Source organism: Polistes dominula, unplaced genomic scaffold (assembly GCF_049000335.1).
Source record: "Polistes dominula isolate Pdom_NZ unplaced genomic scaffold, Pdom_raw_medaka contig_373, whole genome shotgun sequence".
NCBI lineage: Eukaryota > Metazoa > Arthropoda > Insecta > Hymenoptera > Vespidae > Polistes > Polistes dominula.
The window spans coordinates 5,874,535-5,889,863 of record NW_028300899.1 but is presented as its reverse complement, the minus strand read 5'-3'; the positions used below and the strand labels follow the sequence as shown (position 1 = coordinate 5,889,863).

At 26.9% G+C, this 15,329-nt stretch overlaps 4 protein-coding genes across 5 annotated transcripts; 1 reads left to right on the top strand and 3 right to left on the bottom strand.

Moving 5' to 3' along the window:
- Window positions 1-1,660: 1,660 nt before the first annotated feature.
- Window positions 1,661-6,727, bottom strand: LOC107073839 (SEC14 domain and spectrin repeat-containing protein 1). The gene is made up of 12 exons (XM_089179479.1): window positions 6,075-6,727; window positions 5,314-5,500; window positions 4,687-4,879; window positions 4,398-4,511; window positions 4,155-4,329; window positions 3,974-4,074; window positions 3,633-3,842; window positions 3,380-3,565; window positions 3,179-3,293; window positions 2,366-2,607; window positions 2,159-2,281; window positions 1,661-2,086 (listed from the first exon to the last, which is right to left on the bottom strand). The coding sequence occupies exons 2-12, from the start codon at window positions 5,493-5,495 to the stop codon at window positions 1,835-1,837; spliced, it is 1,893 nt and encodes a 630-aa protein (XP_089035605.1). The 5' UTR covers window positions 5,496-5,500; window positions 6,075-6,727; the 3' UTR covers window positions 1,661-1,834.
- Window positions 6,728-8,599: 1,872 nt separating this feature from the next.
- LOC107063876 (mitochondrial import inner membrane translocase subunit TIM44) lies at window positions 8,600-11,569 on the bottom strand. Of its 2 annotated transcripts, none has more exons than XM_015316015.2 (7): window positions 11,430-11,569; window positions 10,839-10,997; window positions 10,521-10,766; window positions 10,213-10,417; window positions 9,984-10,135; window positions 9,546-9,909; window positions 8,600-9,463 (listed from the first exon to the last, which is right to left on the bottom strand). In XM_015316015.2, the coding sequence occupies exons 1-7, from the start codon at window positions 11,430-11,432 to the stop codon at window positions 9,216-9,218; spliced, it is 1,377 nt and encodes a 458-aa protein (XP_015171501.1). In that variant the 5' UTR covers window positions 11,433-11,569; the 3' UTR covers window positions 8,600-9,215. The 2 variants fall into 2 exon arrangements, with proteins under 2 accessions (XP_015171501.1, XP_089035271.1); XM_089179145.1 differs by lacking the exon at window positions 11,430-11,569 and adding an exon at window positions 11,259-11,374.
- A 311-nt stretch (window positions 11,570-11,880) lies between these two features.
- On the top strand, window positions 11,881-13,233 carry Sec8 (exocyst complex component secretory 8). The gene is made up of 4 exons (XM_015316027.2): window positions 11,881-12,290; window positions 12,372-12,533; window positions 12,695-12,864; window positions 12,951-13,233. Exons 1-4 carry the CDS (start codon window positions 12,234-12,236, stop codon window positions 12,982-12,984), a joined length of 423 nt encoding a protein of 140 aa, XP_015171513.1. The 5' UTR covers window positions 11,881-12,233; the 3' UTR covers window positions 12,985-13,233.
- A 34-nt stretch (window positions 13,234-13,267) lies between these two features.
- On the bottom strand, window positions 13,268-15,312 carry LOC107063864 (uncharacterized). The gene is made up of 4 exons (XM_015315989.2): window positions 14,682-15,312; window positions 14,415-14,505; window positions 14,092-14,326; window positions 13,268-13,823 (listed from the first exon to the last, which is right to left on the bottom strand). The coding sequence occupies exons 1-4, from the start codon at window positions 14,851-14,853 to the stop codon at window positions 13,764-13,766; spliced, it is 558 nt and encodes a 185-aa protein (XP_015171475.2). The 5' UTR covers window positions 14,854-15,312; the 3' UTR covers window positions 13,268-13,763.
- Window positions 15,313-15,329: the final 17 nt, after the last annotated feature.

The following is a 15,329-nucleotide window of genomic DNA, read 5'->3' as shown; positions in this document are numbered from 1 at the left end:
TTACAAACCAAAAAACAAATATTTTAAAATGATATTAAAGATTTAAATGTCAACGTTTATAGTTTCGATCATTTCCCATCGTTCGATTTTATGGAAAAATGCCAATAAAAGTTGAAAATGTGTGTGTGTGTGTGTGTGTGTGATCATAATATAATAATCTATTTGTAAGATAAACATATTATTTACAAAATTTGAAATTATTTTATAATATTTTTTTTATAAATTTTTTATATAACATTTAAATATTTTAATATATTTATAAAATTATATATTATTAATTTTTATATTATTTATATTTATATAAATATAATATTAAATATATTATATAATGTTATATTATATTATATAAAATAAATAAAAATAAAAAATAATATTAAATATATTATTTAAATATATAATATATTTATAAAAATTGGCAACCAATATTTTACGAACATAATTCTAAATTATTTGGCTACAATATAATTCGTAAAACAATATGATATATATATATATATATAAATATTGTATAAATCATAGAGAAATGAAGTAGTATTAGAACAAAATAAGACAAATTAAATTCTGACACTCGGTTGAGTTATTTTTTGACCATGACCGTCCTATGAAATAGAACGTGTATATATTTCTATGAATACTGTTCTTGAAATGTGTTAACGACGCGCGACTGTCCCATATTCGTCGAGCCAAGAACATATATATGAGAAACATCAAAAGCTAGTTAGAGTTAATGGTACACGTGTTTGATCTAATTCACACGAGAATCTCTTTCAAGTGTCTAAAACAATTCTAACATATTCAAACTAATGTTGCTTAAATGTATTGTAACAAATGTTGAATAATTTCACACATAAAATATTCGATAACAAATGAAAGAAGGGAGAATGGAACAGTGTGAAATTGAGGTTTAAAAAAAAGTCAAAAGACATTTCGTTAGGTTTGATGTAACTCACATGAAACGTTCATAAGATGTTGCTATCCGTTCGACGATCAGCCATAAACTGACACACCCGTCTCTCTAAAAAACGGAGCTAACCGCCAACTTGGACCAACCACCCCGACTCCCATCCCACCCCCTGATCCCCACATCATCTTGTGCCTCTTTCAATTTATATTCAATTTTATCTTTCTCGGCCACTTAAGTTTAAGAAAAGTCGTATAAGAATAGTACCACGTAGAACTACCCCCAAACAGGTTTATTTAATTAACCTAATTGCACGATCTTTGAGGGTTTATGTTTTCTGTTTTATTTGGGAGGGGGGGCTAATGACACCGAAATATTTTTCTTTTTTGTTTAAAGAATAAGTTAACACTTTGACTATTACGTTGGTCATTGGTTATCAGAATGTTTGAACATTTTACAATTGTAATAGTTGAATGAAAATTAACATTAATATACATTTTTGAAATAAACAAAATGTGTCATTAAACACTTACAAATTTTAATTGGAACACGTTGAAAATGAAAGATTAATTTCTATGAAATCATCTGAATAATAAGAATACAATTGTTAAACATGTGATTTTAGTGTGACAGTCAAAGTGTTAATAATAATTGTAATTTTACGAATCGTTGATTCGTTGTCGTACTTGCCGTTGATGGCACACAGGTTCCTTCAATCTGGTCCTCAAAAGACGTCCCAATCTAACCATGCGACCAACATCCAATAAAAGTTTTTCTCGATCACCCAATATATCTCTTATCTCAGCTCTTGCACGACACTCACTAACAAAATCTTCATTTTTTCTTGCACGTCTTAAAGATCCAACTATGTCGATCAAATCTCGTAATTTTGAACAGTGCTAAAAATTTCATTGAATTTTATATAAAATATTATTATTTATTATAACTCAAGTTTAATATTTCATCATTTGATTTTGATAAAAAATTACATACATCTTCAACACTTCTATGAAAAACTGCACACACACGTAGTCTGATTAATTGTTCTTGACCAGCCAAACGTAATTGTTTCCAAATTTGACGTAATCTCATTAACAAATTAACGTTGTTGTCCAATGGTAATCTGCAAGACAATCTCAAAACTCTAGCACCGTTTATCAATTGACAACCATATTCAAAAGTACCCTGTAAAAAAAATTACGATGACAAAAATTTGTTTAAACAAACATTTAACAAGTACACATATTTGTAACTTACCTGAGCAGTTGCTTGAAATGATTGATGTTGTTCTTTTTGTGATTGTATTTCACTGGTGTTACATCCAACTTCCATCAAATTTTGAAATAGAACGTTGAATAAATCGTTTAACCATTTAACAGCCTACAAAATATTATCCCCACCATAAATATAGAATTAAAATACAATAGAACTTTATGTAAATGAATTTTGTAAATTATGGTTTACCTGTTCAGCGTCATTTTCGTATGTATGTATTAAAGAAATTTGTTTCAAAGTTAATTTCTGTAATTCTACACTGTCATTAAAAATATTTTTCCTAGCAATGGTTGCATCCAAAATATCACGTACATTGACAATATCTTCTCCATAATCAACATGAACGTCTCTTCCTAAAGCATCTTTGACAGGCATCGATAAAATGTCAGAAAGTTTTTCACCCTCTTTCACAAGTTCCTGTTCTAACTCTTCTACAAAAAAAAAACAACAATTAAAATTATTTATGTTTGTTTATAACACAGAATTATAGATGTTTGTTTATAATGTTATTCAAATTTTTATAATAAATAATAATAACTTGCATATATAATTTATATATGTATTTTATATAATTATATTAACTTTATATAATTATTATAACTTTTATTATATAAATTAATATAATTATATAATTTATTATATACAAAAATATAATATTATATTATATTTTATTATAAATTTATATTTATATTATAAAGTTATATTGCACATTATTATAAATATATAATTGTTATTAAAACATTCTTACAAATTTAAAATAACACCCACCCCCTTTCTATGATTTTATAACTAATTAAATTTTGTATTAACTAACTAATTAATAAAATTAATTAATTTATTATAATAAAAAATGACTATTAATATACCTATTACCTAATACTAATTACTTTTATACTAATTACTTTTATACATTTCATCATAATTTCATAAAATTATATATATATATATATATATATATATATATATATATATATATATATATATATATATATATATATTTACCCAGTGCCAATTGATTCTTTTCCAGCATGAGTAATTTCAAACTTGCTTGAGAGAAATCATGAGTCGTATTTGTCATCACCAGCTTGTCAAAAACTTCACTCGTCTTGTCAAAGTACTAATTTACCAAAAAAAAACAACAACAACAAAATAAAATATTTTCTCCTTTTCTTTATCACCAAATGTTTATTTCTAAAAGCTTACTTCGGATACAAGCCTGAAAAATCTCTGACAAGTTATGAGAACATTTCTACGTCTTTCCAATCTTGATGCAAAACTACGACAAACAAAATCCATAAAATCCTTTTGTGATTTTAAATCTTCCGGTAAATGACCTGTCGGTAAACGATCAATCTTATGAAGCAACTCAGCGTAACGACCATAGGTTTCCTGAAAGAAAATAATTATTCAAAATTGCGAATAGAAATCATTTGTTTATTTATAAGTTATATTTTACCCTGCATTTTAATTCCAATTGTTCGTGTTGTCTTCTAAGATCATCCGAAGAAACAACATCAAAACCAATTTGATAAGAAGAATTCAACATGGCGTCGGCTGGTCCCAAAATCCACTCCGTTACTTGTGAAACACCTTTTTCAAGGTCGTCTATTACTTTTACAGTATCCAAACTTCTTTCCATTTGAGTCCAACAATTTTCAATGTCCACCTTTATAATTAAAGATTATAATACATTAATTGTCAATAATTAAATTTGTGTTTGTTTTTAAAAAAACCATCGAATTAATGTCGACGTATAATTTTAATTTATTTTAATTATTTATAGAATTGTTTAATTACCTGCTTTAATTCAATGGAATCGAGAAGTCCGTGTATTTTTTTAACAGTGTCCAAAGAATCTCTGGATGAATCCCTGCTCATAGTGTTCACTAAACTCCTACCTATGTAAAATAATTGTTTTTTTATTTTTTATAACAAATAACACACGTTTTATTAAACAAAAAGATTAATAAAAATGAACCTGAGTTAAGAATACGAGAAGCAACAGATGTAAGTTCCATTCCAATTTCCCAATAAGATTCTAAATCATCGTCAGATTGTCTCATGCGAATCCCATCAAGGTTACTCAATCGTTCATGTAAATTTGACATTTTTGATAATAATTCTAAACCATCTTTCATACATTCTTCAACTTTCTATAAAAAAATCTCGATAAATGAATGAAGTAATAATTTAAAAAAAAAACCAAGTATAATCATCGTACCAAACGTTTTTGAATCCATTCCGTGTGATCGTAAAATTTATTACCACACAAGTCATACGGTAATTGTGAAAATTCAATAAACGTGTGTAGTCTTTCAACTGTTACATACATCGGCTAAAAAAAATTATGAACATATTATAAATCCATTCTTGATTCAACTAATTAAAATAAACTATCACTAGAAACAAGGAAGTAAATACTTGAATAAATTTATTACAGGACTCTCTTTTTGAGGTAAGTTGATTAAAGAAAAAGTAGTAGTTGTTGTTAATTCATAGAAAATACAAACCTCGCTATCCTTATAAGACTTGGTACAACTATCAACACGTTTGTCCCAGAAGCCATCTGGCCGTATAACGAACACGGAAGTTGCACGACTTCCTAGAAGCATCACCGATAACCTGATGCAGGATCTTGCAACTCGCCATGCTCGATAACGTGCATCTATTATCAATACTAGACCACCTTTCTTTGTACCTTCACTATAAATGATTTAAAAGATAAAATTATTAAACTTATAATATTATAAACTATTAAAATTATAAATTTATTAACACGTTGAGTGCCATGTCAGTCATAAGTGACTGACATTGAACTTCCCTTAGGCCGAATTCGCGTGGCGCTCAATGTGTTAAATTATATTTATTTAATTAAATTAATATTATATTAAAATATAATATAATATTTAATAACTTATTAATTTACTTTAAATTTATCTCAATTACAAATTATATTAATTAATTATTAAGCTTATAATATTATAAACTATTAAAATTATAAACTTATTCAATTTATATACTAAAATAAAAATATTATACGAAATAAAATGATGATACTAATCTAAAACTACCCTCTTTTACAACGAGATCCAATTATATTTTAATCAAACAAATAATCGATGTTATCAATCGATTACCTGAATATTGATAAGAAGTATAAGATGACCGATTCCAAGCGTGGTTTCGTTGTCGGTTGTAGTTCATTTGGGACGTTAATTATTATCAAAGGACGTCCCTCACGATCACGTCCACCAGGAAGATAAGCGAGCTTTGATTCAAGAGCACCAAGGACATCTGTTTCCAAACCCTTCGTTGGCATTTCTTCTAACGTTTAACAAATTACCGATTAAAAAAAAAACAAATACTTTTTTTTTACTATAATAAAATCATTTCAATATTTGTTCATTTAGATAAAAAAAAAAATAAAATGTTACTTCACAACAACAACAACAAAATAAATTAATCTATTTCACACGGTACGATGATATTTCACTGTTACTGCAGTGATAGTTTCTCTTTGTACAACAGCACGGTGACATACTTCAAATACGCTCACTCGCAATGCAAGAAGAAAGTATCGTAAAGTATGTTAGGAGGTATTATATTATAGCTATCACATCGGTTAACCGTTTGCAAATTGATCGTCTTTAAAACTTGTTGTAGAAAACTTGTAACATGAATTACAATTATGATACCATGTCATGCTCGATAAACTTGATACTAAATCAATTAGTTCAACGAAACCGAAATCATACACTTACACGTAACTATCGTAATAACTTAAAAATTATGATATATATACATTTCTTTTAAACGAAGATCAAAAGAAAAAACCGATATGTTTCCTTGCATTATAAATTTCATTGAAAAAAAAGAAAGTGTATAAAATTTAATATACCTGATAACTCGTCGGCGTAAATAACGTTCGATCCGATCCGAAGTAACAACACCAGAATAACACATTTCACTATTACTTAACAGATATTAGAATAAAATTTCGTTAAAATGATAGCAATCGGATAAAACCGGCAGCTGTATTAACCGCCTCTACATATGTAAGAAGTGCACCTGCAAGTGCACGTGGTTCTTGAATGACTCGAATGCTCCCGCGCTCGAAACATACACATATACACATACATAAACCTTTTAAACACTCTTACCAGAGTGTTTTACACTTTTGAAATAGGGTAACGAAGTTAAACAGAAAAGAAGGGTACGAGAAAATGAATTGGAGGGAAAAAAGTAATTATGGTTGTCAAGGAATTATATTATGTGCTAGAATGTTTAATCTAAATGTTACATATAAAGTGATGATAACAGAGAAAACTTGAAGGAAGGGGAATTAAAGGAAAGCCACAGCTGGAACACACAATTTTAAAAGAAGGTTGTTGCAGCAACAACCGTGAACGACGACGGATGCTGTGTTAAGGAAACCAAAAGCTTATCTCTCTCTCTTTCAAGTTCCATTCAGATCCAACGGTACTCTGGCACCGATTGACCGTCTCTCTACACCTTCCCCACCTTCTTTTCCTTTTCTCCTCCTTCTTCTTCTTCTTCCTTTTTCTCCTCCTCCTCCTCCTCCTCCTCTTTCTCTTCCTTTCAACGGGGTGTGCTGAAATTGTATGCAAATAAAAGGAGGATGATGGTACGCAACGGTATACCCAAATACTACTCTCTCAAAAAAAAAAAAAAAAAGAAATATTATACAAGATTTTTAACCACATGTTCTCCTCAAATTATTTTTTCCACATTCTTTCAAACAAAAATATTCATTTCGAATTTTATTTCGTTATTATAAACGTGCCCCTGGGAATTATAACTTTTATGTGTTGATAAACTAATATAAGGGGACCGAAAATATATTTTATATTATAATCAGGATTGTTTATAATTTAAAATAATATTCATAAAGTATAAATATTTTTCTTTCTATTTATTAAACACGACTTTATTAATTATCGGCACGATTATCTATTTTTTTAATGACGTGTTGAATACTCAATCATTCTATTTTTACTATATATAAATTTTTTATATTATATTATTATTACTATATGCAATAAAAAAATACATATATAAATATAAATTTAAAATATATGCATTACTCGGTCGTCGCATTTTTATATGCAAAGTTCTTTTTTTCATATGTAAAATAATAAAAATTAAAATAATTATAGAAATAAGGAGTATAATTTGAATTTACTTGGAATAATATGTTATAGCTATTACGAACGACCTTTCATTCAGAAATAACTCTGGAAAGTTACAATGAACTTTGATGCCGGATTGCGATTTGTACGTGAAAGTTTCTCCGAGTATACATATGTCCTCTCTTAGATCAGATCAACGGAGATATCAATAACGGAGAACGCTCTATTACACCGTTAAAATTTTTCCGTATTCTATTCTACCCGTATTTATTTCTTTTATTTCTTATTTTGCATAAAATAACACACATAAGAACTTGACAGAAAAAAAGATATTTCTTTTTCGTGTTTTTTTTATGACCCAGCTAATTATATTAACCGATAATTATGACAATGAACTAATTATAATTAAAACAAACGATTTTTTTTTATTAAAATTTTTAAATTATATCTTAAATTTAATATTTTTAATTATTTAATTCACGATTAGTGTACATTGTCATAATTATTTACACATATGCAAAAGCCTAATGAATTTCATAGTGAAATTAATTAAAGAATTTTTTAAAACTCTGTGCATTCTGTATTCTGTAATTAACGTAAATTGAATATTTTTAATTATATCGAATTTATATTTAAATATTATAATGTAAATGTCAGGGTATGTTTTTGTAAAATTATTCTATATATATCAAATAATGACATTTTATTATAACTTTGTGATAATTAATAATTTTGTTATTTCCTATAATAGCTTTGTTTTTTTTTGTTTTTTTTTTGTAATTAATTTAAAGCTCTTGTAAAAAGTTTGGAGACTCTCTCCCCCCCCCTCTTTCTCTCTCTCCCCCTCTTTCTCTTTCTCTCTCTCTCTCTCTCTCTCTCTCTCTCTCTCTCTCTCTCTCTCTCTCTCTCTCTCTCTCTCTCTCTCTCTGCTGTGTGTGTGTGTGTGTGTGTGTGTGTGTGTGTGTGTGTGTGTGTGTGTGTGTGTGTGTGTGTGTGTGTGTGTGTGTGTGTGTGTGTGTGTGTGTGTGTGTGTGTGTGTGTGTGTGTGTGTGTGTGTGTGTACATGGAAATATAAATAATATCTTGTGGATATATACACATTTTAAATAGAAAACGCTTCATATTTCTAATTACATATTTAAATTAATTTCATACATTTGTTATTTTTTCTTATTTAACGTTATCGCAATATACAGAATTATACGTTCTTCAACTTGTTCAAAGTATTATGTTATAACTATTAGTTATAACAAAGGTGAAAAAACATCATGAATCTAAAAAAGTAATCTATTGTTTTATTATAGATATTCTTAATGAAATAATCGCATATATACAGAGACAATAAAACTAAAATTTTTTAAGATATGTATACAAAAATTATCTTACATAAATGTATACACATTTGAACAATGTTAAATAACATGCATACATCAGTGCTCGAATATTCATTTCTCATATTTATCGTTCACGACATTAGGTATATATATACATATATAAATATAAGTTTAAAATATATATTTATATATATATTCCTATTTGTTCGATCCATTCCTATATCTTTGTCGTAAATATTCTTCGTTTAAAACTGTGTAATTTTTAATACATCATGTGTACAGAAGATACTATTCAATTGATTTTTTTTCTTTACTTTTTTAAGAAGTAAAAGAAGCATTTTTGTTTGAAATAATATCATTAAATACTATGAAATTTAATACAGACATTGTACGAGAAAATATTTCATAATAATCAACTTTTATAGGAGAAAATCAATCAACCATTATGTGCTGTTTCATTGTATAAAAAAAATTAAAAGACATTCAAGAAAACTTAATCGCATTTAACATCAATTTTTTATAAATAAAATATTAATTTTATCTAGAATCAGTGGACTATACAAATTGACTGGTGCTTGCAATACTAATGTCAAGTAAACGCCAAGCAGCTTTTGGATTGAGTTCCATTGGATCACGACATAATACCCAAACATAATTAAAGCGCATCACTTTTTCAGGATCTCCTTCTACCACGTTATTATCTTTATCTCTTATACAGAAAATTTGTTGACTTAGAAATGTTATCAATAAAACTGGACCTTGTTCCATCATTTTACCCATTCGTAGATCTACATTTTCAATGTCTGAAAATAATGAATATTTGTATTATAAACTAATCACAAATTGTATTAAAAATTATATTTGATTAAAAGATTATAATCATACCTAAAATTTTATTATCTAAACGATATCCCAATTTTTGTGCTAATACAATAGGTTGTGATAATAAATTATATGGTGCCTGATGACACCAATCCTTTAAAATTTCTAAATCTCCTCTAACCATCGCTTCAAGTATATTTGGTATAATATCTACTTCACAATCTCTCAAAAATTGATTTTTGTCAAAGCTTGGATCTAGCTTACAAATTTCTGTTAATGTTTCAGACAAATCTGTATTTCTAAACATACCACCAACCATGTCACTAACTTTCTCCGTAAAAAATCTAGAAGCACGAATTACAGGATTTTCTGATTCGTCATACTTGATTTTCCAATCCAATACTTTATTCATATATGGATTGTTATCCTAGTAATAAAGAATAATAATTAATATAATTAATTAAAACACATAAATAAACAATTATTAAATGAGATAAATACCTTAAACTTTTGCCAAGATTGAAAAAATTTCGAATCTTTATGTAATTCAACTCCTAGTGCTTCCATATTAGGTTTAACTTGCTTTTCATCTAAAGATACTTCTGCTACTTCTTTTCTTTTCCTTAATTTAGTAAGTGGTACGTAAACTCTTCCTGCATTGAATAATACAATGATAAAATAAGTATAATCTTTATTAAACATATGTGTTAATAAATGATCAATATAAAACCTTGCATTCCATGGTGATCTAATTCATCGCGTACAACTTCTGCTGTCTGTGAGATTGTTTGAAAAGCTCCTGTTTTTCCAAGTGCTTGACTCTTTTCAGAAATCGTTTCTGCTGCTCCTTTCGCCGATTTAGTTATTTCCTCACCTATTTGTCCTGCCTTTTTACCTAATTCAGATTTACTTGCTTCCTCGATGACTTCTTGTACCTATCGAAAAGAAAGATCAACATTATTAGAATAAAATTAGATAATAAAAAATTAAACATATAAATATTGTAATTAGATAATCTATAATTAAATATAAATATACTTTTTCTTTTAAAGTGTCCAATTTGTCTTTTATAACTTCGGAACTTCTGGAAGCTTCAGATTCCACTGCTTGAAATTTCTGTCTCGCTGAACGTAATGCTTCGGACTGTTCTAATTTCTGTGCCTCTTCACGAAACTTCTTTAATGATTCCTTCATTTCTTTATTTTTCTGCATTTCTTGTTTAATATTTTCAACAAATTGAGTAAAGAAACTTGGTCTTCGTGCAGGATTTGAATACCAACGAATCTAAATAAACATATATTATTTACTTATATATAAAAACCAATAACTTTGTTGATCAAAAAGAAATAAACTCACCGATGAATTTTGTATATCTGGTAAATGATAACAGGTTGTATGTAGTAATGGATTACGTGATAAAGAATTTTCTCTTGAGCCATTTCTAAATCTTCTTTGGGACTGTGTGGAGCGAGCAATACCCACTAAACTAATCCTGTATGTCACGAAATTCTGAAACTATTAATAATAGAAAATTTGTTTAAAAATGTCCATATTAAATATAATTATTAATAGATAATTTTCATATATGAATCATCATATACATGTGCTTATATATATGTATGTACTTTTTAATTTTAACTAACAAGCATAACATAAAGATATATACATATGTAAGTAGTTTTACAAATAATTAATAACATTTAAAAGTTATAAAACATTATATTTTTTTCTTTTTTTGAAGGTAACATAAAATGACGCAATAAAATAAGTGAGTACCACGAGAGGCATTCGACAAATTTAACCTCACTTGCACAATAAAAAGCCGATAGTTTTCTTCTACAAACACGTGAATATAATTGATTCGTTAAAAAACACATTAAACACACAAATATAATCACATTCTTATATTATGAAGTTAACGTTTAGTTAGAAATTAGAATTATTTACCATTTTACAAACGATTTAATAATTACAGCCTAAGCGAAAATCTTAATCATAGTCGCGAAGTGAGATTGCAATAAGTTTCACTATTTTGCCACTAGATGCAGCCAGTGGTGCAGCATAGTGATGCCAGGACGTGGATTTTTCCTACGCATGCACAATAATCTCTACGTATTCTTGTAATCCTCAGTGACATATATACTTCGCTCTAATATAGGGTATCACTAGATCCCCGTAACAATTAAAATACGGTAAAAATTACAAGAAGACATTTTTAAAACAAATAACATATTTACATTACAATTCAATATATTATATAACATTACGTGACTCACATTCACTTTAACGAAAAATGCGAGAAACATCTAGGAAGGGCTCCTTACGCGCACCTACTGTTACGTATAGATACGTCCATGCAAACAGCTGCCGTTGAGCTGCGCATCAGCATGCGCATGCGCAAGAACGCCTCCACGTGGGAGGCATCACTAGTGTAGCATTAATGTCATTTCTCCTTCTTGGATTTAGGTTATAATTTGATTTTTTTAAAGTTTACAAAAAAGTAAATAAATTGTGATTGACATATTTAGTGGACGTGTTGTTAAAAATAATAATATCTATTTAAGTGTTAACTACGTATAAAATTTAGTATATGAATACAAATAATTTTATTATTGCATCAAAAGTGTTATACTATATTTCTATTAATAAACAACTAACATGGATATAACTTTTTAATTTCATAATAAATACTAGTTAACATTATTTATTTATTTTTTGTTAAAATAAAATTTTATTAAAAACTTTAACATAATGAATGCAGTTGCACCCATTAAACCTCCCCGTGGAATTAAACCCACCAAAGAAACGGTAAATGTCATACATAGTTATAGTAAAATAATAATATGAAGAATAATCTTGAATTGTTTATATACGTATTACATTTTATAGAGTGGTTTATTAATCTCAGTAATTCGAGCACTATCTGCTTCTGAAACTAATGAACAAAGAGAAATCGAAAAAGCTAAATTGGAAAAAGAATATAAGCGAAGTGATCAGAGATTAGATGAATTAGTTTCATTACACGAGCAAGATCTCACAAAAGTTATGCAAGTAAGTTTATTAAAAATGTACAATAACAATTTTTTATTTAAGGTTTTTCATGTACTTGATACATATATATGTATTAAGATCATTAATATTTTAATCTACTTATACCACCAGTTACAGAACATCCTATATATTTAAAGATTATTTATCGCTTATTTATTTAGATATTTAGTACTCTATCTGAAAGAGTTACTGCTGCAAGAGAAAAAATTCATGCTGTAAAAGAAAATTTACATGCTTGTAAACAGTTATTAAGTTGTAAGCAAGAAGAATTACTTAATCTATGGTTAGAAGGTATAGAACATAAACATGTACTACAACTTTTAGAAGAAGCGTAAGTAACCAAATAATAATTCTTTTATTCTAATTTTAGTAAATGTAACTATTAATGTAAATGTACAGTTAATAATCTGTTAATAGGTCTACTTCGCCAGAGAAATATAATTTAGAGTAAAAAACGTTTAAACAAAATACTATTTTTAAATATCAAAGAACTGAATAAGCAAAATTAATTTGTATATTTATAGTTATATTAGTGGTGATAATTATATATTATCAATATATAGTCTATACACGTATAAAACATTATTGCGAAAAGAAATAATGTTTTTTCGCCGTGTTTTATACCATGTTTTATATCAAGAACTATATGATGTATAAAGGGTCTTATACTTACGCAATATTTTGTTACAACACTGTATATTTTTTTCTTTTTTTCATTTACTTGTATTAACATATCTTGTATATATTATTAGATTTGAAAAATTGACAAGTAGTACAAATTTTCAAATAGATTTAGAAAAAGGTAAACTTGTCAACAAATTTATTTGTTTTATTTATTTTTATTGGAATTTTATATAGAACATTTTCAAAGTGTAACTCGAAACTTTAGGTACAAAAATAAAAAAGAAAAATATAATTTAATTTTATTTCTTTAGTGGGACCTCCTATTAAATATAATTTTAAAAAATTCTTATTAAATAAAATGTTTTTTTTTTTTAAAGTATTAGAAATAAGTGTCTTGTATCTAATGGGTTGATATAAAATATATAATTGTATGTGAAAAATCATGTAAATAGCATGAATGTGAAAATGTATAAGTATATGAGTCAGAATAAAGAGAATATAAAAAAATAGAGTTAGATAAATGGAAAACTCCCAATAAAAAGAATTAAACATTTCATACAAGACCTTAGTTTTTTCGTATACGTGATATCTGACATAATATTAAACCTAATCCAGCAAACAACATAGGTAAAGAAATGAAAGATTGTTCCTTTTTTTAGTAATATTCTACAATAAACAATAATTTTTTATCATTATTATTATACTTATATAACGTTATAAAAAAATATATACGTGGATGAGTTGGAAAATTTTTGTCAAAACTCAAAACTTTTCAACCCACTCTCGTATACACAAAGTGTCCCAGATTTTTTTCTGCAAAATTTTACAATCTTGGATTGAACTACTACCTAGGATTGAACAAAAAAGCTTTTAAAAACCAATGGTAATAAAAAAAAAACTGAGACACCCTTATCGTTTACTTTAATATATATACCTTTGGAATTAAAGCGGAACATTCTTCTATAGCTTTCTCCAAATCCTTAACTGCATTAAGATTCTCAGTTATACTTGTGCATAAAATTGTATTAACAGTTATTAAATCACGTGAGTTTATAAAAGTATTATTTATTCCTTTTTTTTCAAGTGTTATTCGAACATAAGCAACACCTACAGATATTAAATCCAATTGTTTCTTATTATTATTCAGCGTTTCAATAATATTTTCATATCTGTAAAATATCATTAATATTGTGTATTACAAACAAAAATTATTTTAAAAAGATGCTATTATCTATATAAAAAAAAAAAAGAAAATACTTTCGCATTATAGGCCATTTTTGGGTAACATATGATTTTTTCTTAGATGTAAGATTATTAAACAATTCTTTTGCCTGGTTTTCATTAGCACCTATAATTTAAATATTCAAATGCTTAACCTTTCATATTATTTATCTACATATAAGTAGATGAGTAGAAAAGTTTTAAGCCAAACATAGAAATAATTTGTTTTCTGTCAAACTCACTTTTATATTTCAAAGAAATAAAAGCTAAAAAATAAATATAAAAAATAAACATAAAATATACCTAATTCTATAAAGTCGTCGACAGTTAGATTATGCAGATCTTTAGTTGATATGTTTCTTTCTTTACAAGACTTTATTAAATGATCAGCATTTAAACTATGTAAAATCATTTGCGTTTGATGATCAAATTTATAATGAATATGATATGTTTCGACGGTACGTTCTTTACACATTTTTGTAATATATTTTTATTGTTTACTTTATGTTTTTTTCTTTATTATAACTTTTGATTATTTAGATATATTGCTTTTTATATTGTTGATAAACAATAGTTTTGTCACTGAAAAAATGCAAACGAGAACTATAAACCTTACGATATTTATTTGTATATATATATGCATGTATGTGGAATGTAAACACATATGACATATATATTTTATATGTCCTCTATTAATATTCTATTTATGTATACATCATATGTACTGGGCATTATATATATGGCATATATATATATATATATATATATATATATCTTACCGCATGAAACGTATACGACTACAGCGACAAAAGTGGATAAAATGTGAACTACAAGTATATTTATCAAAATAAATGATAAATTATGTTTAATATTTTTAAAATTGCAAATGTTGCTTTCGACATTTTTACCAAGGAATAAAATACAATTTTTAATGGTAACATCAATTATTTA